Source organism: Alnus glutinosa, chromosome 2 (genome assembly GCF_958979055.1).
Source record: "Alnus glutinosa chromosome 2, dhAlnGlut1.1, whole genome shotgun sequence".
Taxonomy (NCBI): domain Eukaryota; kingdom Viridiplantae; phylum Streptophyta; class Magnoliopsida; order Fagales; family Betulaceae; genus Alnus; species Alnus glutinosa.
The window spans coordinates 18,074,424-18,102,359 of NC_084887.1; the positions used below are offsets into that span (position 1 = coordinate 18,074,424).

A 27,936-nucleotide genomic window follows, 5' to 3' on the forward strand; every position below is an offset into this window, starting at 1 on the left:
TTATTACAAAACTAATTATGCACTAAGCCTTAGGTGACAATTTATAGTTTTGAAATATTAGACGTGAGTTTTCAAAAATATAATGTGTATTTTCTCTATTATTATGTCATTAAAAATGTAGTTTGTTTTAAAGAAGTGGTGAGGCCTAGTTCCGGTAACAATAACTGATATTTTAATGTACGAAAATCATGCTATATACACATATGTTTATTCAATCATAGCAATCCATATTGCATGCTAAATTAACGGACAACTGATCGGTGGAATTACTCCTAAATTTATCAGCGTAAAACACACCCAGGCAATTAATCCCGTTTGCAAACAGTTTGTTAAATATTCCACTTTGAAACTCGGCAAGGCAATTAGGCAAATGTGATTGGGTAAACTCTGCATGAGATCGAGTTAATTAAGTGGCAACACCACGAAGCTCAGCTCCCCACGACACATGCAACCGCACCACGTGCGAGCAAAAGTTGCTACTACCCAAGCGCTTCCTGGGTTTCCTCTTTCAAGTTGCAAAACTCGTCAGATTACTTGTTACCCTCTCTCTCTCTCTCTCTCTGGTGAGCTTTCTTTGATTAACATGCCATTTTTATTTTTTTCAATGCTTAATCCTCTCTTTGGGTGATTCTGATTTGTGAGGAGGAATTTTTTGGTTTCAAGGAAATGAGTGTCTTGTAGTAGACTAAATAAAGTTCTCGTTTTGTAATTTATTGTATTAGACTAACATTTCTTTTTGATTGTGTCTTTTCTGCTGAAATTGATTTTGTTGTTTTTATGTTTGTATGCTTTGCATTCTGAAGGATCTTTGCTCGAAATTGATTAAATAATTAGTAGTAGCTGGACTGAAGCAGTTAAAGTGTAACAGTGTCACATTAGATAAAGAACATTCTGGATGCAATTGAAAAATTCCATTATTTGTTGGTCTGCTTGTTTGAAATGAAATACCTGTGGCTTCCTCATTTTTAGATTGTGAAATTCTATTATTTGTATATTTTTTATGTTGTTTCCAACAATTTGGGTGTCTTACTATTTTAGTTGTGAATTGTTACCTTTGGCTTAGAATATGCTAACTGCAATTGTTTCCAACAATTTGGGTGTCTTTCTTTTAGTTGTGAATTGTTACCTTTGGCTTAGAATATGCTAACTGCAAGCAACTTAAATAGTGGGCATTAAGCCTCATTGGTTATATTTCTCATTTGGCAAGGAATAAATACCTTTGTTTTTGAGTAAAATCATTGTGGTTCTTGTTGTTGTTATTATTATATTATACTGTTATTTTCTTTTTCATTATTATTATTATTGTATCAGCACTAAAAAGCTTGGTTGTGATAATTAATTTTGGGCTAGGTGACAAATTAAGATGGAAATTGGCACATGATTGTTGTTCTTGATTTAATAAATTTTATATTTTTCACTGTATGTATTTCTGTTTCTTTTAACTGAATGTTGGGGTTCATTAACATGCTTTTACTTGCTCATTAGATGAAAGGTGATGTGATTAGTGTGGGTAATAATAATGACTCAGCTTTCCTGAGCAATGTAATGAAGAAGCAAGAGAATCACAGAAACCACTTTAGTAGAGATGTCACGCTTGGGAGGTGATCTTTGGACTGATGGACTTATTTGTGCTTTTGAGTTTGTTCGAGGCCATGGGAAGATCCAGCTAGCACAAGGTGAAGATGCTATTAGAGAGGCGGCAAAGAGGCAGGTGTCATCAAATGAACTAAATAATTGTCTACCCCTAAAGGAGGAGAAAGTTTGTAAATCTTCACCCCAATTAAAATATGGAACTGGCGATACAGATATGCTTGATGATCATAGTTATAGCCGGGACAATCACTCAGGCCATTTCCGTGAGAAGAAAGACTTTCCAAGAAGTTACTGGATACCAATAGGCTGGGCTAGAATTACTGAACTTATCCAGAAAGTACAAGCTTGTGCTGACTGGGCCTCACAGTCGGTCGGCTTCTTAGATGATGAAGATGATGTCACTGTTGCAGACGTGGCAACTCCTTACTGGGAACGGGCGGCGGGGCCCACTTGGTGGTGTCATGTAGCAGCAGGTCATCCAAACATCAATGAATGGTTGAGTAATGCTCAGTGGTTGCATCCTGCTATCAGTATTGCTTTGCGAGACGAAAGTAGGCTGATAAGCGAGCGAATGAAGTACATTCTCTATGAGGTAAATCACTTGTTTTTATACTCAATGATGCTGCTTAGTAAAACTAGGGAAGAAAAAGAAAACTTTCAATTTGATATTAGCATTTGTTTTAGGGGTATTTAAGCTTTCGAGGGGAAAGAAATCATCTCATTTTGTTTTAAGAATAATCTAAAAGGACTGGCCTATCTTATAAATTGAATCATAGACCTATCCTTATAAATGGAACGATTGTCCAAAAAGGTAGTCGTTGCTAAAATTGATACCAAGAAAATTGGTTAAATAGAAAAAAACTAAAAGATAATACCAGTCATAAGAAATCAGCTCATACGCAGAAAATAAAGGGTGATTGCACTTTACCCGTATGTGGATTTGGTTGAGTTGGATTTGTTAACCTATGGTTAAAAAATGTACACTTTACCCTTATGAAGTCGCATCTTTTATCTTTTTCAGTCCAAAACATAAATTCAGATGTCAAACGCGTGCCCCGGACAAAAACCTAGAAAACAAAATAGAGACCTATTAAAATTTGAAGAGATTAAACTCATGAGCCAAAAGGAAATATAATTAGTCCTTTGGTGAGTGAAATATAATTTGTTAAATCACAAGTTAATTTGAACTTGACTCAAGTGAAAATTTAGTCATTCTGATGTAGGACAGATTAATAGAATAATTAAAACAAGAATTTAAGACGAAAAAGATAGAAATAGAGGAAGAAAGGAAGAAGAAAGCCGAGAGAGAGAGAAAATAGGGAGAAGACAATAGCGGCGCACGCTCAATTTTTCATTCATCATCAACTGTCCTTCTTTGGACTACAAAACATGTTTAAATAGACCTCGACTAAAAACCCTAGGGCAATGCCCATTTATTACTTACCTAACATAGTCTTATTTTCTTGCCTAACATAGCCTAGCCCATTTATTGAATTACCAAAATAAATAAATCACAAAATAAGACATAAATTAATACACCGAATTAAAAATAAAAATAAAACTAATACTTTAAATTAACTAAAGGTCCAATTTATTCCGCATCACATTCCTAGTTATGCTCGATAAAAAATGAAATAAGCTCTATTTAAACCCATATAAGTCTGGATTTGCTGCCCCCGGCAACTATGGACGTCTCTCCGGCCCCGGTTAGGTGTAAAGTGGGTTCTGGCTCTGTCCATGCCTCTCTGCCAAACAATTCAGCCGGTGCTGGTGCTGGATTGACTCACCTTATCCTCCCTCTTCCTTCTCCCCCAGGGGTGGCTGAGTTGGGGGAGAAGATCCGTTGTTGCCTTCCCATACTGCAGCCTTCTAAGCCCTTTCAAAGATACTACAGGAAGGCTAGGGAACTCAATGAAGGCCATTCTATTAAATGGAACGAGGTGTTGTTAGCTGATTCACTGGTAGCTTCGAAGACGCCTGTCTGTACTACTATGAAGGGAACAGTTGCAGCGCCTCCAGTGAAGAAGTTTGCAGGTTCGGCGAAGAAGGGGTTCCTCAACTCTCCACCTCGGGAGGTCAAGGATGCTGGAGTGGTAGGGCTTCCCTCCCCCCTGAGTTGTCACATCATTCCTTCATCCGTAGAGGGCAATGGCTTTTCTCAATCTCAGAATTGGCTTGTTGGGTTTGATAAAAATGGGGGAGATTGTTGTTTGGGAGAAGGACGACGATTTTTGCGATGGGTTGCCCTTGGATTGGGCGATGGATGGTTTTCATGATGAGGATGCCTTGGAAGAAGAAAATTCATCGGGACAAGATGATTGCATGCCAGAAGACAAAAGGCAAGAGGGAGCTCTTGAATTTGAAAAGCTCCATCAATTATGGCGATGCTAGGACTTCCTCCAGGCGTTGGAAAGGAAAAGCTCACATGACGTAGGATTGTGTGCTTTCGTGGGGCTTGAGGGTCCAGGGTTTGTTCGGGTTTTAGGGTTTAGTTTCTTGTGGGCTTTGTTGGGTTCCTTTTGTGGTGTTTTTTTTGGGTTCTCTTCTCGGGGTTTAGGGTTTAGGTCTTTGTGGGTTTTGCTTGTTTCTTCTTTGTGGGTTAGTTTTGGTTGTTCCTGTGTATACTACCTGTGTACTTAGGGGCATCTTACGTTTTTTTTAATAAATCTTTCTTACTTACAAAAAAAAAGAGTTGGAAAACAGCTTCATTGTGTGTATTAATCTTCAAATGCATTCTAAATCCAAACCTTGGTATGGATTTAATGTGAAAATTGTTTGACAAAAAATCATGACGCGGTTATTTATGTGAATGTTAGAGCATATCATGGCATGTGGTGCACATAAAGGCTCGCAATTGCCACTTTGAGTATCTAGGGGATGTTTTGTGGATAGTCAACTTGATGGATGATGGGGTGAATGTGATGATTGCAGATGTTTTTCATTGTTTATTTATTTATTTTTTTTAAACTCTTATGGATATCACCCATTGTCATGGTGATCCTCCATACATGGATGGAACCGAGCTTTTTTTTTGGGGAAGGGGTGGATATAATTATAAAAAAAAAAGATTAAAATTTCTTAACAATTGATTTAGAAATAAATATTCAAGTTCTTATACAAAAATATGTTTTTATGTAGTATTACTTATGTCCCAAATAATAATATAACTCAAAACCTATAGCACCCTGAAATAAAAATTTGAACAATTAAATTTTTAGTGTGTTTTTAATTAACCTTGGGACTGTTGAAGTCGGCTTAAGTATTGGAATTTTTTTTTTTTTGGATTTTAAGGAAGTTAGGCTAGAACGAATGATCGATGTGGGTAATTGAGCGTTCGATGAAACCTTGAGCCATGAATGTTTGATGTGGGACCCGAACGATTGATGGATGGTTATAACCACTTGGATTTTGTAACGCCCCTGCTTTTTTTAAGCAAAGCCATAAGTGAAAATATCTAATTTTCCACGTGATGCGACTACTATTACTTTATAACAATGCAACGGAAATTTTCGCTTTCTCTTCGACATCATAACTCACTCATAAAACATACCAGAGCTTTTATTTCATAATATAAAGTTTTTACAACTTAAACTTTATTGTTTATACATAATCATTAAAATATGCCACATGCGACATTTATAAAAATCTAAGACTGACTTAGCTCAAGTTAGCGCATCACAACAGTAGACATCTAGACTCGCATATGGGTCAATATCAATATCAATCTCCACACTTGGAAGATCTATGTAATGATGACGATTACACAGGCGGATAAGTGTGCCCACAGTCCCAGTAAGTATAGTAAACTCTAACCTTGATAGTATGAGCCTTCTATTTAGAAAATGTCCCTAGCATGTGTTTATAATAACAACTATATAGGGTTTTCCAAAAAGAAGTGTTTTCCACAAAGTTATAGCTATTAAGATAAGCACTGTAGAGTTGTTTAATAATATAATAGAAATCCATTATCTTTTCCTTGGCATTTTATTTACTACATATAACCTCAGATATACACATATATATATATATCTAAAGCAAGAAAGCCATAAGGCAATAAAACATATAAATTTAATCATATATTTACTCATGCAATGCAATCTTTTATTCTTTTCTTTGCTCTGCAATTTCTCATTTCATAAGCGACTTACTCCCTTCGGCATTCTATAGTCACAAAATAATATCACATTCTTAAATAATGTATCCCAACCACTTTCTCTCAACTTTTGAATAAGATCTCTTGTACTCGAAACTAGATTCAAGCATTCAAAATTTCTTGAGATTTTTGTTGTAAGGATTAACCTAGAATAGCAATGATTCCCATAATTCCTTCATCAAGTGCAAGACAGATACAAATTCATATGGTTATTGAATTATAACCCGAGGAAGAATGCCTGCATTGAGTAAATCATGAACGACCTAAATCACTACTAAAACTATTAACATATTTTGGGTTACATGTTACCAAAAATTTATGCAAATATGAAGAAAAATGAAAAAAAATTGGTACTGATTAAAAAAACTAAAAATAACAACTTAAGAGAGAGATTACTTATATGAACTGAGATGAAAGTGGAAGAAGAGATATCATTCAAGAAAAAGATTGAAACTTTTCTATGTTTTGGTTTGAGGCAAAGATCAGAATTGAGAGAGAAGAGAGACAATAGCTATATTTTGTTTTTGAAGCTTTGGGTTTGGCGGTTGTTGCTTTCTTTTTTCACCATCTTATATATATATATGAATCTTTAGCCTTGGGGCAGGGGAGTGGGGAGCAAGTTTGTGGGCAGCACCCAGCCACTTATTTTTTTTCCTTTTAAGCATTGGGCCTAAGTCTTTTGGGGGTGGGGGGAAGAACCCCCTGCCCCCTGTACGTCCTCTGTGCCTCCATATATGTGCTGTATGTGAACTTTTTGTGCATATAATCTGTCATTAACATCTATATTTAGATGGTTGGCTGTGATGGCATGTCATATTTAATTTGACCCTTTGACTAAGACTTTCAATGATGTATCTGATACACATGCACCATAGGCAATATGTTTCGAATTCTGGTTATAGACTATTTTTCATGTTATATCTGATTCAAGATTGATCCGGTTTATATTTAGTGGAATTTAACATTTTTCTGCTGGTACCTCACATTAGGATCAGTTTGTGTTAAAACTTCTTGATTTGCTGTTTTTTTTTTTTGTGGGACCAAGTGCTTTAATCTTTTCACTATCTGATAAGTTCAAGGGCTCATAGTTCTATGATAATGTGAAACATATCTAAATTTGATAGTATTAAAATCAAATTTACATGTTAGTGACCTCTACATGAAATTACATTCCAACCAAATCTACTAAATAAAATTTTGATGTGCTAAACGCCTTAGTGAAAGCACGACCTTTTTTTGAACTGTTGAATTGAAGTAATGACAATAATCACATTGAGGCATAATTTAGAAACATTGATGCCACTCTTATGACACAAGAACAAATGGATCCTGAAAACTATTGAAACCACTGTCTGTTTTTTCCTACAACTATGTAGACGAGTAAGCATTTTTAAGATTTTGTTTGTGTTAAAGTACTAAAATACCCTTCATCTACTATACCTACCACCTTGTACTGTGCTCGTACTATTGTTGTACAGTGCTCTCTTTAAGTACCTACTCTTTTAATGCAAAGTTATTCAAGTCAATAAAATGAAGATGTAATCCCTTTAGGCTTTGTGTATGGTGGACTTGGGTCTCTAAGGCCGAACTACCTCAATTTCTTATGTTCTTTTCCTATGTTCTTTCTCCACCACATTCTCCTTTTATTTAATTTTATATCTTATCATGGTTTCAGACATATATTCTTGTGATCTTTACTCATCTCCACCTTCATTTCCATACGTGCCTTCAATGATCTACCTAGCATTTGGTGTCTGTTCTAGTTACACGCCTTGCCCACAACATTTTCCAGTGATATCGTGGCGCTTTAACCATGAATGGGCCCATATGCACTGCCACATGCCTTCCACTCTTGGTCCGCATGCTGCTGTAGAAGCTGTTTTCTTTATAAAAAACACCAGAAATGGGTCTAGAGACTGCCAAACTATTGAACCAAGGAACCTGCTGCGACAAGATCCTTTGCACAAGCTGTCATGCACCACCTGTTCTTCTCCATTGTCTAATTAACACACTTCAAGTGCTGTAAGCCCTTAATGAGCCATGTGCAGGTATGTCTTACGCGTGGCAAGCCTTACCTTGCACTATGTGTAGGCATGTGCCCATATGCTACGCGCTTTATGCTCTCATTCTATAGATGCTCTTGTGCCTATGCGCCACACTCCACATGCTTGATAGGCTGATGGGTCTCATGCGCTGGGATTGGTTTTTATCCGACTCATTCTTGACAAAGGAGAGGCTTGTGTTTCAGTTTAGGCTTAGGAAGGTTTGGTATCTCTCCATGGACAAAGAATAATAGCCTCCACACCTAAGGGAAATCGTGGCTCAAAAGGCTTATAAAGGTAGGGTAAAACCTGAGTTTTAAGAGGTAAGTTAGCTGAAATTTAAAATAGTCTGTCGCACATTCGATCGATCGAATCCTAGGATTTTAGAATTGCATATGTTTGATCGAACTCCTGGGTTTCAGTATGACACTTGATGCACACATTCTTTGATTGATCAAACATCGGTCGTTGGAGCAATCAAACTTCTTGAGAACTAGTATGACACTTGATTCACATCTTCGATTCATCAAGTATTGATCGTGGGATCAATTGAACTTCTCTGGAATTTTTATGGGAACTTGTCATGCTCGTTCGATCGTACATCAAACGAAGTCTTGAAGGCTTCAATTTCTGCCTTCTCTTGAACTGGCATTTAACACCGACTCAAGCCTAACTCAAGACCTAAACATTCCAACTCAGATCCCATGTTTTGACACATGAATTTGCCAATACGCTAAATCCGAACAATATGTATACTAGGGAAATGATACATCATGTTAAATAAAAAATACTGAGTTTAAGTTGGCTCTTTTGTCCCACCTCTTAACACAAGGAGTTCTTGGTTGCAGTATTCTAGCCAAGCCTGGCCTCAAATGTGAAAGAATTAGGGAAGTCTGGCTAGCCTGAGTTAGGTCAGGGTTAACCTGCCCAACACAGCCCCGGATCTGATCTGGAATGTAATTTGACATTAGAGAGAGGCAGATCTCCTTGTTTGAGTAGTGCAATACAATCTGCCCAAACCGTTTGCTACCATGGTGGGTTGAGAGTTACTTGTTTCACTAATTATCTGCTGCTGTAATTGGTCTAGTTGGTCACCTATTTTTTATAGAAGGAGCTGCCTTAAGATCCTTTCTAATTTGATGACTAGCTTTCCAAGGAGTCAGAAAACATTTTGAGTTACCAATAGAAATCAAATCTTCCTTCAAATGACTATATAAAGCCAAATCTTGGGCTGCATAAGGTATGATTTGCAAGGTTTGCAGATTTTATGTAAGAGGATATTATACAGTTTGCAAATCTTCTATTAAGGTTGTTTTATGTTAGGCTAATATGTTATTTTATTTTATTTTATTTTTATCAAGGACATTTTAAGGTGAGGCTACTTTGGCAAAACAAAAAAGAAAAAAGAAAAAAAAAGGAGAGCCTCCAAGGACTTTGAGACCATTTATAACAGGCTAAGCGTGCAGTTTCTCTTGGAAAGTGTCAGAACGTTTAGCCTCTTTGGAAAGAGTCAGAATGCTTCCTCTTCCTCGTTGAAATTGGACTAATGATCTTTTTAAAGCTTGGCAAATACAGAAGTTCTTTAGTTCTATAACAAATTATAATGATTTGTTAGGTAAGATATTGCTGTAACAATGCAACATACTTGAATCATCCTATTTCGACAGTTAATAAATAGAGAGAAACATGAGGCTTACGAGTCTCTTTCCCCATGTATAACTATTGAATGCTCTGAAACTTTGACTGAGACTATAATTTATAACCCTAGTGTCAAATTGGATTGAATAATAATGAATCAAGAGAGAGAAAAGAGACAGAATTTTACGTGGTTCGGTCTATGACCTACGTTCACAGGGTAAAGCCCAAAGGGCTACATTGTGCTCATTAACTTGTTTGTCTACAATACAAAGGTCTCTATTTATAGGTTTAGAGTAAATACTAATGTGGTAATCAAATCCCCATGATTTGATTACAATTAAGCCGTAAATAGAGAATATTACAATATTATCCAAATAAGGAATATACAGAAAATATAATATGTTTTCCTATATTCTAACATCTCCCCTCAAACTCAAGATGGAAGATTCTGAAATATTGAGTTTGATTCTTCTTTCTCTGAACGGGAACTACTCCCCTTGAAAACCTGGAATCACCGATCAGAACCGAATCATACCCAGAATCACCGATTGGAATCGGCTACTACCTAGAACCTGAAAACCTGGAATCAACGATCAGAACCGGATCATACCCAAAATCACCGATAGGAATCGGCTACTACCCAGAATTGGCCTCTCACACAGAATCGACCACACCAAAGGAACTCATTCTGAACTTGTCCATGCCAACGCACCAAAGGATTCCACTACCGTGGAATGACACCACAACAAAAGGGACTGCATGAATCGGCCGACCACACAGAAGAGAGGGGCACCCACCGGAAACCCACTCTCCGATTCACCCAAAAGACTCCTTCAGAACTTTTTTTTTTTTTTTTTTTTTTAATCCAACTCCTGGAGAAAGCACTGCACCACACGTAGCCACAGCACCCACTACACAATCGCGCCACCCAAAACACACGCCACAGGCGATGAACACCACCCACAGAACGCACTCCACGAGTCCATAGGATCGCACCCTGTTTCACCAGAAAAGATAAACCTGATTCACCAAGAGACCAAACCTCCAAACCAGAGATGGCCGAAAACTCCACTCTCACTGCAGAACACCAAATCACGATCTTGTGCAACCAGAAAGAATCGCACACCGCACCGAATCAACGCCGACAGCCACCAGAAAGAATAACACTCCACAGAAATCTCTGGAGAAAGCAAAGAGAGTCGTCGCAGAACTAAAAAAAAAACACCATTAAACGCCACAAATCTGCCGGAAAATACCACAACAGCCGCTGACAACCACCATTAATGGCCAACCATCGCCGGTAAACACAACCATCGAACTTGCCCTTCGATACCAAGGTTATAGCTGATTGCTGGTAATGATGTGGTGAGGGAATCTATGTTCAAACATAAAACACAAAAAAGAAAGAAAGTTTAGATTGCACTCTGGTTGGTTCTACCAAGTTGCCTTTCTTCATTTCTAAGCTTGCCTCAACCAAGCGTGGGCTTAGGAGAAATTTGGAGGAATGGATCCTTTATAAATGGGCTAGGAAAGGATAGGCCCCATCTCAAAGTCCCCCATTACCGGCTCTAAGGTTGTTGTTTGCAAGCAGTCCTTTTTGGATGTTTCTTAACCATAAAAATACTATCTATATTCTAAATGTGCAGAGGACACTGTCGATGGAGAGAGTGGTGTCTTGTATTGTAGTTGTGATGCACCTTATGACTCTTAGTTATATTTAGTGGATAAAATTTGATCTCTTTAATCAGGTTTGTCTCATCTTTGTCTAGGATTGTCATCTATGTACACTTTACTCAGGTTTTAATGCAATTGGTTGTTCTCTTATTCCTGGACAGGTTCCTGTTAGAGTTGCTGGGGGGCTATTATTTGAGCTCCTGGGCCAATCAGCTGGAGATCCATTTGTTGAGGAAGATGACATCCCCATTGTTCTTCGATCATGGTTGGCACAAAACTTTCTAGTAACGGCATTGCATGTCAAAGGGTCAGCATCAAATATTAATGTGCTAGGTATTGCAGAAGTCCAGGTTTGTTCATGCTCAATCAAAAATTTGTTGATGGTCATGATACATACCTTTTGTCAGAACAGTTGGTTATAATTCAGTTTCTGTACTCTATAATTGAGTTCTGTCTCATGTTTCCATGCTTTGTAATTGAGTTATGCCTCGTGATTTTGATGTGGTGCCTTGCTCAGGAAATGCTTGCTGCTGGAGGTACAAATATGCCCAGAACTGCTCATGAAGTCATAGCACATCTAGCTTGCCGCCTTGCCCGATGGGATGATAGGTGATTTTGTCCCCATTTGTGATCCAACTCATCCAAATTATTATTACTTCCCATTCAATTTATATTTAGCCACTAGGTGGAGATAGGTCAATGAATCAATAGATTCTACGCTCCCGAAACGGATTCTATCATATATTGTAAGGAATTACATCCTCAACGAAATGAAAACTTAAGAAAACAACTCAAGGAAATTATAATCACACAGAATTTTGCAAATGCAATGAAAAATAACATTCTTCTACATCTTATTGCAATAAGATCTTTATATGTCATGTGCACATCAATTATAACTAACGATGTCAAATCAGAAACTCATACTCACATGGTGGAAAGCTTCTTCTCCCCTTCCAGACACTTTCCCCTTCCCCTGGTTGGTTTTCAATTCCATTAAAAATTTCAGATAGCTTCTCTAAAGCAGAGCATCTCTAAGAGATTATTTATACATTCCAGTTTTTCTTTCTTGTGCCTTGTTCCGAACCAGAATTTTCGACAGGTCAAAATCAAGATATAACTGTGCACATGTCAAGTTAGAAGAATTCTTTTCTGATTAATATGCTGCATTAAGTGGAAATTTTGTAAAATGAAGATTTATTGGAATTCCTGGAGTGCTTTCAGGTCTGGCAATTGTTTTGATTTTTTGGATAAACTGCATAAAGTTCTAAACTTGAATCCAATTATTATTTGTTTTTTAAAGTGATGTGTTGGTTTGGGTGATTCATTTATACTTTAGAGAAAAATGCACCACCATTAGTCCCTGTGGTCAGTTTAATTTACAAATCGCTCCCTAGAGTCAAATTCTGTTAAAAAAATTGTCAGATTCCGTTAGGTGACATGTTAGCGTCAATAAAATGACGACATGTGGCATTCTTCATAAAAACATATAAATATATTAAAAATAAAAATATAAAAACTAAAGAATTATTATTATTATTTTTTTAAAAAAAAGAAAAAAAGAAAAAAAGAAAAAAGAAAAGGGGTGCTACCGATTGGGTAGGCACCATTTGACCACCCTCATAGGGATCTAGGGGTGGTGTGCGGCCACCCCCATGGGCTGGGGGTTGCTCGCTCGTAGGCCAACCTAGATCCCTTTGGGGGGTGGCCGCGTGCCACCCCCAGCCACCTTTGGGACCGGACGGTCAACCGTTTTCTTCTTTTTTTTTTTTTTTTTTTTAATTAAAAAAAAATTAATTAATTTTTTTTAAAAAATAATTGTTTAGTTTTTAATATTTTTTTTTATTAAGATGCCATGTGTCATCATCTTATTGGCGCTGATAACAAAATTTGTCAAAGTTTTGAATGGAATTTGACTCCAGAGAGCGATTTATGAATTACGTCGACCACGAAGACCTTTGAATTTACTTTGATACTATATGGAGCGATTTGTAAATTAGGCCAATCACAAGGACTGATGGTGCATTTTTCCTTATACTTTAATGCCTATCCTTTGAACAGGACATTTGCTAATTTCTGATTTTCTGTAGGGCATATTAGTTGCAAGTTTTGCTGTTTTTAGAAATACGTTTCCTGACAGTTTGTATTCTGGCTTATATATATTTTACCATTCCATAGTCTATGGTAGGTTTCAGTCAGTCTTTCCCCAGTTTCTTCTCTCTTCTCTGGCTTCTTTCTCTTTCTATCTTCTTCTCTCTTTTTCTTCTCTTCTTTGGGCTTCTTTCTCTTCTCTTTCCTCTATTTTCTCTATTTACTCTTACTTTCACCCTGTGATTTCTTTTATTACTGTTTGTCTTGCGTAAAAAATCCAATTAAAGATTGATGTTAATGAAATTGAAAAATTTGATGCCATGCCTTTCCTAAACAGCTCTTTTATTTATAATAGATACTGTGGTAGCGTTGTGGATCCCTCATCGCCTTTTTTTGGGTCCTTTAGTTTTGTTTAGGTTTTAATTGTGTTTGAGTTAATTGGGTCTTTTAATTTTCTTTCAGTTTGAATTAGATTATTAGTTTATGTTTTATTTAATTTTTATGAATCAGTTGTTTTTGTAATTCCATAAATGGGCATTGCCATTGCCCTAGGTTATGTCTGGAAAGTCAATAAAATTATGTTAGGTAACTTAATAAATGGGCGTTGCCCTAGGGTTTAGTTGGAGTCTATTTTAGCATATTTTGTACTCCAATGGATGTAGACTTTGATAATGGAATAAAATTATGAGAAAGTGATTTTCTCTTCCCTTCCCCAATTTCTTCTCTCCTCTTTCTTTCCCTGTTTTTTTCTGGCTTCTTTCTCTTTCCTCTATTTTCTCTCCTTACTTTTATTTTCACCCTGTGAGATTTCTTTTTATTACTGTTTGTCCTGCATAAAAAATCCAATTAGAGATTGATGTTAATGAAATTGAAAAATTTGATGCCATGACTTTCCAAAGCAACTCTTTTAATAGATACTGTGGTAGTGTTGTGGATCCCACCTGGCCTTTTACTACTGATGTGAACTTCATGTAACTTTAACTGATGGTAGCTTTCAGCGTTGACAATGCAATTAACCTTCAAAGTGGGTTAAATTCATTTTCATAGCAGCCATTCTGAGTTAAAAAGTCCTTGTTGAGACTGAAGTCATCAAATTGCTGTAAATGAATAAAATTTGGGGACTTGCTTATTTGAAACCTATCCCAAAATTATAGGGTTATGAAATGTATTTAAGCCTTTAAGTATTCTGTTATACCCAAAATACATGTCTTTTTGGATTCCTTGGATCCTGGAGTTACAGCCTTGGTATTGTCATGCTGTTCAAAGTTATTAATTTCTAATTTTCTGTCTGTGTGACAGTCAAATGATCTTATCTGGTTTTCTACTTGCTATCCTCTTTATTATCTTTTATATTACAGGTTATTTCGCAAAAATATATTTGGAGCTGCAGATGAAGTTGAGTTGAAGTTTATGGACAGGTGCTTTAATGCAAATAGGACAATTTCATCTTCATGACTTTAAGTTCCACTTGAAGTCTGTTATTGCTTGCGCATGACCATTTTTTGCGTATGCATGATGTTAACATTTCTCACTTATGAATAGGAGAAACCATGAAGATATGCATCTATTCAGTGTAATTCTGAATCAGGAGATCAGAAGGTTATCAACCCAGGTACTCTTTGCTTTATGCTTGCAGAAAGATTAATTTTACATGGAAGAAGTCAATAGAAGTTTGCCTGTTGAATTTAGCATTAATGAGTATGAAGAAATAATTTATAATTAATGAAGCAGACATTACCTTTCAGATAGGATCAATAGGCTACAATATCTGCTTTGTAGTTTTGTTTAGTTGACTTATTTGCTCATCTGTTGCTCCACGCGAATGTTTTGTGAAGAAAAGTTACGTGGGAGGTGTACTAAAGAGACTCTAAAAAGGAACTGAAAATGAAGGAAGAAGTTGTCTGCAGAATCAAGTAATGACATGGAGTAAATGATTTTGATGAAACCAATATCCTACAGATAAGAGAAATCAGGAAAATGAGCTTGATGTAATTCATATAAATCTCTACATCCTCAAATGTTTGGTTAGTCCTCTCACATCAGGTACTCCACATAAGATATAGCAAAAAGCTCTCCAAGTTGCACTATTTTTATGTCCTCCAAATTTTGAACCTTCCAACCACCGTTGATGCCCAGAACAGGACAATGCGGTAGGAAATCATCCACACTTGCACATACAATGCCAGTTACTCTTGATTTTTGTTTCCATTGAGATCTCTGCCCAAAGAAGCCATCCCAAGCAAAGCAAAAAAGAGAAGTGAAAAGAAGGATCCAAAATAGGAGGCAGATAAACATGCTGGGTACTTCTCCATGGAAAAATAAGCTCTTTTATCAACTTTCAGTGCTTTGTACTGATACTTGTCATCAAACCTGGTTTATTTCTGTCACACCTCATCATTGTCATCAACTCAATGAACTCCCTCTCTCTGTCTTTAGCTAATAGTTGATAGATCTTCAAGAAATACCTGAGAAAATATTTTATGCTATTCTCGCATCTTCATCAAATGCTAAGATATGATATTAACATATCATAAATGCTACTTATAAAAAAAAATTCATAAATGCTGTTATATTGACAATTGTGATGGTAGTTACCGAGCTGGTCGGTAAAGCTAATGGAATGTAGTGTTTCCTGGGGAAACTTTGTTTAGAGTGACAGATTAGAATATAATTAATTGTAAATTTGCCAAAAAAAAATAAAAATACTAATTATGGCTTAATTAAGAAGCCTCAGGGGCACAAAGGTCATAAGTAGGACATAGAGCATTAACTAGACATTAAATGCATGAGTTAAAAATGAAAAACCTTTATTCAAATTAAATGCAGAAACGTAAAGGCCTAAAAAACATAACTTCATAACGAGTTCTGAAAATAATTCTTCTCTCTTATGCCCTAAGGCACTTATTTAAAATAAGTTAACTAAAGCTTGTCAGGGCATGACTTATACTATTCCCCCATCTAACTTGTTTTCCAGCCTCCTATTGTGTATCATCCTGACCTGAAAACATAAAAACAAAACAGATGAGTAAAAAATCAGTAAACAATATTCCCCAACCAATTTAACATTTTCTTGAAAACACATTGAAAAGAACTTCTGAAATTTCGTCTTTGTAAATCTGGACTTACGAAAGAACTTTCTTTCATATCTTACTATGGCCTATACATATTGTTACACTCTGTATGCTAGGGTTGTGTGATCCACTTCTGCATTATGGCATCATTCATGGCCGCGGATGTGACCAACTGATTAACTTCTAGGTGCACTCAGCTTGGCAAACTAGGTGATGGACTACCCTTGGGCGGCTGTACTCCATCCTAGCCCGGTACCGTGCTTCTATCTTTTCTTAGGCCAAAATATACTTATAAAATAAACCACCTTTTCATATGCCCAAAGCTAATCTCTTTTCTTAAAATCTGAGTGCAGTATGAGAGGGGTTCTCTTCCTTGAAATTCATGTAAGTACCACGTGTTATGAGTGACATCGTAACATTTATCTTTAATAAATTTTTCATGGGATGAAACATTACATGTGATAAACTTAAACATTATAACATGAGTAAATCATAGCATACAAGTGTATCATAAACATAAACATAAACAAAGAAGGGGTAAGGGATATTACTTACCTTTTAGCTGCTAGTAGGCTGACCGACTTCTAAGAAGAATTACGTGTTCCGACACGTCAACCCTACTTTTCTAAGTCTAAACAACTCAAACCCTAGTTAGAAGTTGGCCCTAACTAAGACTTTTATTGGCTTTTCCCCTTATTAACGTACATCACACTTCTAGTGTGCCTAAACTACTTAAGAGTCCTAGTGAATCTATTGATAGACCATCCGGTTGATAAGGATGAGTAGATAAGTTTATCATGAAGAGTTCTAGTTGTAATAGAATCCTATCTAGGTTTTGTATCAAATTAGTGTTATCTATCTAGCTATACCCGAACTAGAGATAAGAATTATCTTGTAAACAAGCAAGATAATTGAGCCCATCCAATTTGACAGTTGTGATTTGAAGAGTTAGATTTTCACTATGGGAGGTCATCTGACTCTCTACCCCTTTCGTCTGTCTCCGACATTTTTAAATCAGACATCCAACCAAATAAAGTGCTCCAACACAAACGGTGGGCTAAAAAAAAAAAGATTACAAGTAAAAGCGAATACTAAAATTGAACCATAAAAAATACTGATTATTCTGCAATCAGCATCATCTGTCCCCCTTTTTTTTTTTTTTTTAACTAAACGGTAGGTTGTTTAGGTCATACCTGTAGTTTGCTTTAGTGCCGAACTGTAAGTCGTTGGCAGTAGGATTGAGCAACAGATCAGTAGAGCCTTGCTGAACGACATGTCGTTCTCTACAGTCACAGAACGTCTTGTCGTTTAGTCATGCAGAACAAAATTGTCTCGCTGTCGTCAGAGGCCCACGCGCCACCGCTCACGTACTCCGGTAGGCCTCAAAAACTCCAGATCAAACCAGAAACCGCTGAACCATCCAGGGAAGACCACCTTGTTTACAATCAATCCATCAAACACAGTGATTAGTGTTCGTGATGGATCGAGTGCTCATCAAATCGCCACCATTCGTCTGAGGAACGGCCCAGAGAATGCCGATGGTACCTTCTGTGAATCGGGCGACCTAGATTATGGTAAGCCACATTGAGTTGCACACTCACAAAGAGCTAGTCATACAGACATGGGCAGGGCAAAAAAAAAACCGAAGAACCAAAAAGAACAAAGAGCCCTAATTCGGCTCTGATACCATGTAGAAAAATAGATGTTCTTATTGCGTGAGAACTTGTTCTTATGCCATTAAGCTACATTGGTTTAAATAGGAAACAACCTAGAGCTTAATATGGAAAGGAATAATATCATAATCAAATTAATACATATAAATCAGCCTTATTTACGGTGGACCAAATATTCAGCAAAGTCTATTAAGGCAGCATATATTCTACCTTATTTAGTCTAGCTATGTATAGAAGAGTATATTGTATATAGGCCTGTAATTGATAGGTGTTTATTTTAGGCAGCTACTTGCCTTGCATAGTCAGATGTACTGGCTGATTTTCAGCCTTGTAATTAGCCTTACAGTTTCTATATAAAGGAAGGAACTCTCACAAGGAGAGACATTCAAAACAAAACCCCTTTCGACAGTAATATTTCTCAAAACCTATATAATAAGGTGTGTGAGGTAGGCTATGTTAAGCATGTGTTGCTATAGCGTAAGATGCTAAAAAGTCTGAATTTTAGATTATGTTGAATCTGGAGTCTTGGAATATATCACATATTTAGTATTTTCATATAGATGCATTTTTCATGTTTATTCCTCTTTCTCTCTCTGCTCCTTTCCATATAATATGTAGAAAAAACTCATGATGGGCTTTTTCACTCACTTTGCCATGAGCTCTTGTAAAATCTCCCAATTCCATTTTGATTTAGAAAGCACATTCCTAATCTTTAAATATTAAATATTATGATGATTCTGTGAATATAATTTCCTGAAAAATTAAAATCATGAAAGTTGCAATCAAATAAAACTTAGTGGTCAAAGATGAACCTCTTCTATCTCGTGAGTATATTTGAAAAACAGAACTCTGTCAACTTTAAGCTTTGCATGTCAACTGATCTAAATGAGTTTTGAATTTGACTTGCAGCTGGTCCATTTAATAACATTCCACACGCTAATCTGACATATTCTAACTTTTTCCTTTTTTGGCCTGACATGCATGATTGACATACTTAGAAATCTATATACTTGGCAGAGCTAATGGAAAGCTCCAGAAGAGCATCTCCAGTAGTAGTGGCTATTTTAGCCACTCAGAATACACACTTTTCTAGTTTATGTACTAGTTTTTCAATACAAACTCCTACATATTATCTATTCAACTATCTACTTTCTTTAAATATTTTTTTGTTGTTTTTTAATCCTACCTTTTCTTCCCCTCTCTCTTGTCTCTCTCTTGACGAGACCAAACCAGAGCAATAGACCAGCCACCACCCAAGCAAACCGGTAAACCGGCAACAACCCAAGCAAAACCAGACCAGACCCATTCCATCAGAATCACCAACCCAACCAAACGAGAATCAATTAGCCAAGACATCCATAAAAACCATCCTGGACTCACCCTACAGAACAACCCAATCAATTTGGCCAACCCCCAAGCAAACTCAAAAACAGGAAATACCCTTTCGATTCAAATCTCAAACCACCAGAATCCCAACAACAATAATCCAAGAATTTAAACCCCCAAAACCCAGTTAACGCATAACCACCAACGAACGAAGACGACGCTGCTCATGGGGAGCTAATCCGTGGTCCCAGCAGCTACCACGAACCACCGAAGATGGCAAAACTGGCAGCTCGAGCTCCGCCGTGAGAGGGGGTGAGGCGCGTGCTCACCACCTCTACATTTCCTCGATCAACACCACCACTCTCTTTCTTAGCACCCGTATTCTCTCCCTTTCTCTCTCAGGCTATCTCTCTCGCAAACCCTCTTTCTCTTTGTCTCTAGTTCTCTCTCAGACTCACTCCCTCTCTCTCTCTTGATTTCTCTATATCAAGTGTAACAAAACAACAAAAGGGTAGGGGAAGGGGATTGTTCTGGAAGAGGGAGAGAGAAGGGAAAAAGAAAAGAATAAAAAATTGCTTCAATGTGTTATAGTAACACTTCATATATAGATATTTACTATAGCAAAGTTTTTATTTTAAAACATTGGTTGGAGACTTAAAAGGGCTGATAATAGCTAAATATAGCTAATATCAGCCTTTTAGAGCATCTACTGGAGATGCTCTAAGGGCGCCTCATATTTGCCGTGTTTATATACACATTGACAAATGTGACTGTATCTTGCAATACAGGAAGTGATATGGTATATGTGCAAGAAAATAGGAAAAGAATTTGGAATACAACAAATTACAACTATGAACGGTTTAGACAGAAAAAGTGGAGGCACATTACTCTTGTTGTTCTTTTGTAGCCTACGACACATCTTATTATATATATGGTTAGAGAAATATGACAATGACCAAAATACCCACAAACGCTAATGACTTTCAAACCTTAATAACTATTCTAACACTCCCCTTCAAGTTGGAGCATATATATATCATATAAGCCTAGCTTGGAAGAAACAAGCAAACAAAAAACACCTAGAAAAACATATTCTAACACTCCCCCTCAAGTTGGAACAGCTTGGAGCATGCAATACAAAGACTTATAAAGATAAAAATAACCAGAAAATTTGTTAAAAACTTCAATGCCGGTCGAAATCTTGCATCAGGAGGTCGAATCTTGCCGCAAAACACCAAGGCCGGTAGGATCTCGCCGTGAAACACCAAGGACCGGTCAGAACCCACAGCAAAACGCGAAGGCTGGTCGGAGCTCACTGCAAAACACCAAGGCCAGTCGGATCTCACCGCAAAACACCATGGCCAGTAAAATCTCATTGCAAAACACCAATAACCGTTTGAAAACCACCAAAACACCAACGTTGGTCGGATCTAATAGCAAAAGAACAAAGGAAAAGGGATATGAGCTACTTCGAGGGAGCCGTGGCCTCCAAGACACCAAAATTTGTTCTAGGGTTTTTGATAATATTTAGCATGAGTCTTTATTCATTAGGGTTATACTTAAATAAAGGATGGCTAAGTCATAAAACATAACCATTAGGCCTAGCCGCCATTACATCATGCAGGAAATCTAACTAGGAAAGAACAATACTAGTGGAATTCTATTCCTTATTAGCTATAACATTTATGGAAAGGAAATATGCAGATATTACTCCTTATTCACTGCCGTCTTGGGTGTTACGGTACTGCCACGTAGCCCTCCAAGATTCTGCTCGTATCAAAAAATAACCAAAACATTCGCTAAAAACTTCAATGCCAGTCGAAATCTTCCATCGAGCGCTTGAATCTTGCCTCAAAACACCAAGGCCGGTAGGATCTCGCCAGAAAACACCAAGGACTGGTCGAAGCCCACCGCAAAACGCCAAGACCGGTCGGATCTCACTGCAAAACAGCAAGGTTGGTTGAATCTCGACAACCAACAACTGACAATGAAGAGTTGATCGGATCTCACCGCAAAACACCAATAACCATTTGAAAACCACCAAAACACCAACGTTGGTCGGATCTCACCGCAAAACACCAAGGCCAGTCGGATCTCGACAACCAACAATGATCACGTTTCCCGTGATCAAGCAACAACAACGACAACTTGAATGAGAACTACTCCCCTTGAGCAACAAACCCAATGGTAGCTCCATGTAGCCCAAACCAACACAAACCGAGCTAAAACACCACTGAATCAGCAAGAAAATGCACGGAACTGAACAAAACACCATTGAACCGGTCAGAAAACACATTGAACCGGTTCAAAAACCAATGAACTGGTCAGAAAACACACTGAACCGGACCTGAAATGCATTGAACCAAATAAGACACCACTGAACTGGTCAGATTATACCATGAACTGGACCTGAAATGCATTGAACTGGATGAGAAACCACCAAACCGGCTAAATAATGTACTGAACATGACGAAGACCATCTGAACCGGCCAAGAACCAGCAAATTAGTCAAACACTACTTCAGCTATCCTTATCCAGGATAGGGAACAACCAAGCAACCAAAACCAAATAGGGGTCCTCTTATCCACCAATGCGTCAGGAACTTGCCGGCGACGACCAGACTTTGCCGGGAACGCCCACAACTAGCAGGATAGACCTCAGAACACATCAAAAGTTGCCGAAGAATACAAAAAACACCATTAAAAGCCACAAATCCGCTGGAAACTTGGCGGAAAATACCACAATAGCCACCGGAAACCACAAAAATCACCATTAATGGCTATATGTCGCCAGTAAACACCACAAAGAATGTCAGAGACCAAGAAAACTACTAAGAAACACCAGAAAAACCACCGAACTTCACAAAAAACCAAACTTCACCACCAAAAGAACACCAAATCGATTTTTTTCTTTTTCTTTTTCATACCGGAGATTTTCCCGGTCATGAAGTAGAGCCCTTTTAGAGCTTTATCAAGGCACTGCCCGTGTGGGCACTAAGCCCACATGAGCGGTGCTGTCAACAAAGAAGACTCACCAAGAGGTGAAGGGATTAGATAGAAAACCAAAAATAGATAGGAAAACTAAAATCACAAACAAGGGGACCGCTGATCTAAACCCTAAGGCTTTGATACCATGTTGAATCACCACTTGTCCAAAAAGCTTAAGCTAACAAGAAGAATTAAATTTTATCATTTAATCAATACTTTAACACTCTCTCTTACGTGTGAACTCAAACCCCATTTTAATAAGTGAGGTTCAATACGTGAAATGTCTAATTGAAATAGGAGATAAATGAAGAAAACATGGTTCGAACTTAGCACTTCTGGCTATAATACTATGTTGTAGTTTACATGAACGGTTTAAACAGAAAAAGTGAACACACGTTACTCTTGTTGTTGTTCTTTTGTAGCCTACCACACATCTTATTATATATAGGGTTAGAGAAATATGACAATGACCAAAATACCCACAAACCCTAATAACTCTTCTAACAAATACAAGTAGTGAAACATAATTGTTAATGCAGCATTTAAAGTCAAATGATTCTGTATTAAATGTGTAGTCCTCAACCTGGAAGGTTTATGTAATGGCTATATATTGGTTCGAATGACAACCAACACAAATGTGCAAAGAATGTGGTTCACATTGAACCTAGATTTCAGAAGGTATACCAATAATAATAAAAAAAGGATATGTAGAGATACACAAGTATATTTGGTCAAATATATCTTGAGAATCAACCCTAGGAGTCTTCAATTTGAAAAAAAAAAATGTTTTCACACAACATAAAGTAATTGTTAGAAGGATTTGTGTCCTAGTTCAATGGCATAGGAATGTTCTTGGAACATTGCCTTGAGGCTTGAATATCATATGCCTTATGAATTGCAATTGCTGCAAGTAATATGCTTGTGTTCAAGTTTAAACATACATGTTTGGTTGATGGTTGGGTTAATCTCTTTGGCAAAAATGATGCCTGTTAGGTCTGAGAAATTGGCCCTATTCGGTGTGACAAAACTAGTCTTATGGTTTCTTTTCATATCGCAAGGGTTTGATGCGGGAAAAGGGGTTTTTGAGGGATTTGTTCATTTTTCGCATGACGGGATTCGAGAAAGATTTTTGTACTCACTTTGAGGTTTGTCAGGAAGCCGTCATGATGAAGTTGGTTAGAAAGGTTTTTAAATGTCTTGGATTACTTTCGTCAGGAAGCTGTCATGAGCCCGTCGTGACAATGTTGGTTTGAAATTTCTCGGGAGAATTTCACCAGGAAGACGTCAGGAGGCCGTCATAATGATGTTGGTTTAAAATGTCTCGAGATACTTTTGTTAGAAGGCCATCATGATGGATGTGGACATTCTGATGCCCCTTGTTTGAATATTTTTTGTGTTCCAGAGAGATCCAGCATCTGGACATCACCTCAGGGTCATTTGGAAGTCATGACATCATCTAGGACAGTTTTGGGCATCATCTGGACGTCATGAAGGAGTTCTAACGTCACTTTATTGTTTCTAGATGTCAGATAGGCGTCATGACGAGTTCATGACGAAATCAGGCAGAAAGTTTATGTGAAATTTCATGATGACGGCTGGATTTTCGTCATGACAAAATCTGCACATCTGCAGAAACTTGCAAGTGGCTTTTGACATAGCAAACCTCCAAATTGGAAAACTTTTGTGAACTACAAAGTTGTAGATTTGGGAATGAGCTTTCCAGCGCCACTGAGTTTGAATCAATCGGAGCTCAGATCAAAAGTTATGGCCAAGATAACCTGACTGGTTTGTTTCCTTTTGACAGAATTCCGGCTTTACCTTTTCTCATTATTTAAGTAGAGATCGATGTTCATTTGGATTTTCAGAGAAGCCAACCACGAAATTTACATTGAGAGATTCTAGAGAAGAGCTCTTGATTCTCCTTTGTGAGCCAAGAGGCTTTTGGTTGAGAGCCATCAAAGCTTTCGCCCTCTTGATGTTTCTGAAGGCTTCCTTGCTTTACCATTGTTGTTCCAAGAGAGGATTTGTAAAAGCCTTGAGCTATCCCTCTCTTGAAGTTGTGTTTTTGTTATTGGTCAAACTACATCCATACACATCTTTCAACCGAAAGAAGTCTACCAGTGCGTTGGTAAGGAAATGCACTGCAAGAAGATTGTCGATCTAGGAGGTAAGCGGGGAGCTTGTTGGTTTTACAAATTCTAGTTCTTGCAAAGGGTTGCAAGTGTTCCTTGTGTCTGTAATTTGGATTTTCTTGTGATAGTGATTTCTTGGGTTTGGCTACTCCAGAGTGGTTTTACCTTTAAGGTGCTCAAAGGGTTTTCACTTCGTTAACAAAATCTTGTGTTGTTGATGTGTGCTTGATTTATCTCTTGTAGTAGTTAAAGTTTTTTTGTTCGTTGTTTATGTAATTTATTGTGCAATAATTCTATTTGTGATGTTGTTGTTGTGGCTTATATTTCAATAATCTTGTTTTGTGTTGATTATTGATATTGAGGAGTTGATTTGGGGGTTGAACACGATCCTAGTGTTGTTTCAATACCTTGTGGGCCTTTTATGTTTATCTTCTGTTTCTTTCTTTCTTTCTTTCTTTATTTATGGTTAAGGAATATCTGTTAATTGCAATATGTACTGTGCCTTCTGCTTTTTTTGTTACTTCCTCAAACTTTTTCTGCTCTTGTTTAGAAAATACTACTGAGAAGATTACACAATAACTTTTTAGTCTTGCAACGGTATACAAATTCTCTTTCTATTGTTGCACGATACGTATACTGTTCAGGTCACTTGTGATAGAAATTACTTTCTTTCTTATGGTTTTTCTCTGCAGGTTATCAGAGTGAAATGGTCACTCCATGCAAGAGAGGAAATTGTATTTGAGCTTCTTCAACATTTGAGTGGGAATACGACAAGGGACTTACTAGAAGGAATAAGAAAGAGTACTAGGGATATGATTCAAGAGCAAGAAGCAGTTCGTGGTCGATTATTCACAATTCAAGATGTCATGCAGAGCACAGTTCGCGCATGGTTGCAGGTTTACAAATTCTATTGTCTGAGTTCTGTTAACATCCATTTGATATATATTCTTCTTCAGTCTGCCTATCTTAGTAGTTGCAAAATGTTGTTTGTACATGAATCTGGCAGTTATGCTGATTCTATGTTGCTTTTGTTAAGAAATATATTCTTGACCGTGTCACATTTACTCCAAAGTTCAAGTGATCAACATTGTCTGGCTATATCTTGTATATAGCCCATGTTGGGTTGCTTTAAAAGTCCTTACCATGACCTTTCTTCATACTTGTTTAAGGATATGCCATATAAACCTCCCTTGGGGATATATGAATAGTTTCTGTATTTTTCATTTTACAACAACACTGTACTAAAGTACCAGTGAATTTGTACTTTTAGACTTTTATCTGTAGCATTGAGTTTAGTAAACAATATATTACTTGGGAAGTTTGATAGTTCACTGGTATAAGCCTTTACTTAAAAGAGAGAGAAAACAAATATGACTACTAAGACATTTTAAAATGAAAGATATTGGGAGCAATTTGGACAATATTTAAACTAGAAATTATTCTTATTGGTTTTGTTGACAAGATTAGTCTTACATCATTGATTTTTTTTAATCCAATCAGGTGGAGCTGCAGATTTGTGTTTCATAAAATTTTTAAACCCTGTATACAATTCCTGTATACTTGGGTTTGGACTAGTCTTTTTCCAATAAAATATTCACATTGCTTGTCAACAAAAACAAATTTAAGATCCCTGTTGTCAGAGAATTTTCATTTATTATCTCCCTAAAACATTTATTATTTTCCTTAACTATTTGAAGAGTTTGAGAGAAACATCTGGTGGCAATGGAATAATGTGTAGACCTTAACAATTAAAGCTGAAGGAGATAACCATGTTCAAGCATGAACGCATCCACGTGTTTGTACGTAGTATGTCCATGCACACAAGCACCTAAAAGTCTGTGGCATTCTTTAATTATGGCTTAGTTTTAACAATATCAAATTTTTTTTATTATTGTTTCCTCACAGTATGTCACTAATTCTAATTCTAGGACAAAAGCCTCACAGTAACACATAACTTGGGAGTTTTTGGCGGATGTGGCCTTGTTCTTTCCATTGTCACCGGACTTTTTGGGATCAATGTGGATGGCATTCCTGGAGCTGAAGGGTCACCATTAGCATTTCTTATGTTTTCTGCAATCCTCGTCTTGCTAGGAATCGTGTTAATTGCAGTTGGGTTGATCTACCTTGGGTTAAGAAAACCTATTATGGAAGAGGATGTTCAAGTAAGAAAATTAGAGCTCCAAGAGCTGGTTAGGATGTTTCAGCAAGAAGCAGAATCCCATGCACAAGTTCGAATTACTGTTCCTCGAACCAATATGCCTCCAACTGCTGCAGGTACACTCCCTGGTGGTGCAGGTTATGTTCTCATCAGCTAAACAAGGAATGTCACTAAGCTACACCATCTTATAGCTATAAGTTTTTTTTCTTCTTTTTTTTTTTTAGTATCCTAAATATAATATAATTAAGTAGAGGTCACTTCGTGATGATAGTCTGAGTAATTTCTAACCAATATTTAATATTCAGCTTTTATTTCTTTGATAAACCTCATAATCTCGTCTGCAGCTTTTCGAAGTGGTAATTTTTTTCATGTTACAAGTATAAAAGGCTCGATATATTAACTATTTAATACTAAAATTTGTTTAAAAGATTAACGATGACCCGCAAAAATAAAAAATAAAAAATCAATACAGTCTGGCCCCTACTGGATCTTATTGAAGGCTTGTTTATATCATAATCAAATGCAGATGTAGTTGAGTGCGCCTTCTTTGGCTCTGCCTACTGCATTCATCCAAAAATTTCTGTTTGTTAGTGTATATACCTATTTGAGCATGCTTTGCATCTCAATTGGAAAAAAGAAAAACTTATCACTATGACCAAGCATCTCCTCTTGTGGCCTGAGCATGATGTCTACAGAAGGCTCTTCAACATGGCAACTTGGGCGACAATTTCATGATAGTAAATGTCGTCCAGCCCTTTTCCAGAGGTAGGGGCATTGATAGATATAATTGATTGTTGATGCAGATCTTTGGACCGCCGGACCGGCAACGGGTTACCTGCAAAATGGAGAAAATAGTTACTAGAAGTCCATCGGTCCCCATAAGACCAAGACGCTCTTTTGCTTAAGTTAGTAAAGGCTCTTTGAGAAAATTGAATAGTGGACATGGGAGAGGAGAGAATGAACATAATCACTACTTGGAGCTGTATCCCTTTTTTTATGGGAGATGCTCCAGTCTAATATGGTAGTCTTGATACCAATAAGGTGTGATTTTCCTTGTAGAGTGATTTACCATGTGGATGTTATTAACTATTAATGGCCATGTAGGTGTACAGTTTTCATGTGGAGAAAATTTTGAGATTGTTTTCCTATGATAGCGGGATTATCTTCCGTGTAAAGGCTGCTTGAGAGGGGTCTACCTATAATTTAAAGACACGTCATTCTTAGAGATTGATTTGTAGAAAATTTTTGCCCAAGATTGTTGTCGTAGTCATTGGCAATTGAGCAATAGTTTTGTTAGAACAATGAATTTGCTCCAATATTTATGTTAAATTTATTTGGTGTACAATCTAACAATGTGGTCCAAGAGTGTCGAGGGATGGAGCCAATTGAGCATGGATG

The 27,936-nt window shown here is 37.2% G+C and overlaps 1 protein-coding gene across 1 annotated transcript; it reads left to right on the forward strand.

Moving 5' to 3' along the window:
- LOC133859960 (uncharacterized) lies at nt 1-27,936 on the forward strand. Its single transcript, XM_062295547.1, has 9 exons — nt 1-563; nt 1,486-2,185; nt 11,262-11,450; nt 11,618-11,709; nt 14,550-14,609; nt 14,734-14,803; nt 25,073-25,276; nt 26,309-26,654; nt 27,342-27,936. Exons 2-9 carry the CDS (start codon nt 1,586-1,588, stop codon nt 27,398-27,400), a joined length of 1,620 nt encoding a protein of 539 aa, XP_062151531.1. The 5' UTR covers nt 1-563; nt 1,486-1,585; the 3' UTR covers nt 27,401-27,936.

Bases quoted from the DNA above. Each gene is read 5' to 3' on its own strand.
- LOC133859960 (XM_062295547.1), top strand. From the start codon at position 1,586: ATGTCACGCTTGGGAGGTGATCTTTGGACTGATGGACTTATTTGTGCT. The intron at 11,451-11,617 runs GTTTGTTCATGC...TGCCTTGCTCAG, and splicing joins TAGGTATTGCAGAAGTCCAG to GAAATGCTTGCTGCTGGAGG. The intron at 14,804-25,072 runs GTACTCTTTGCT...TTTTCTCTGCAG, and splicing joins TCAGAAGGTTATCAACCCAG to GTTATCAGAGTGAAATGGTC.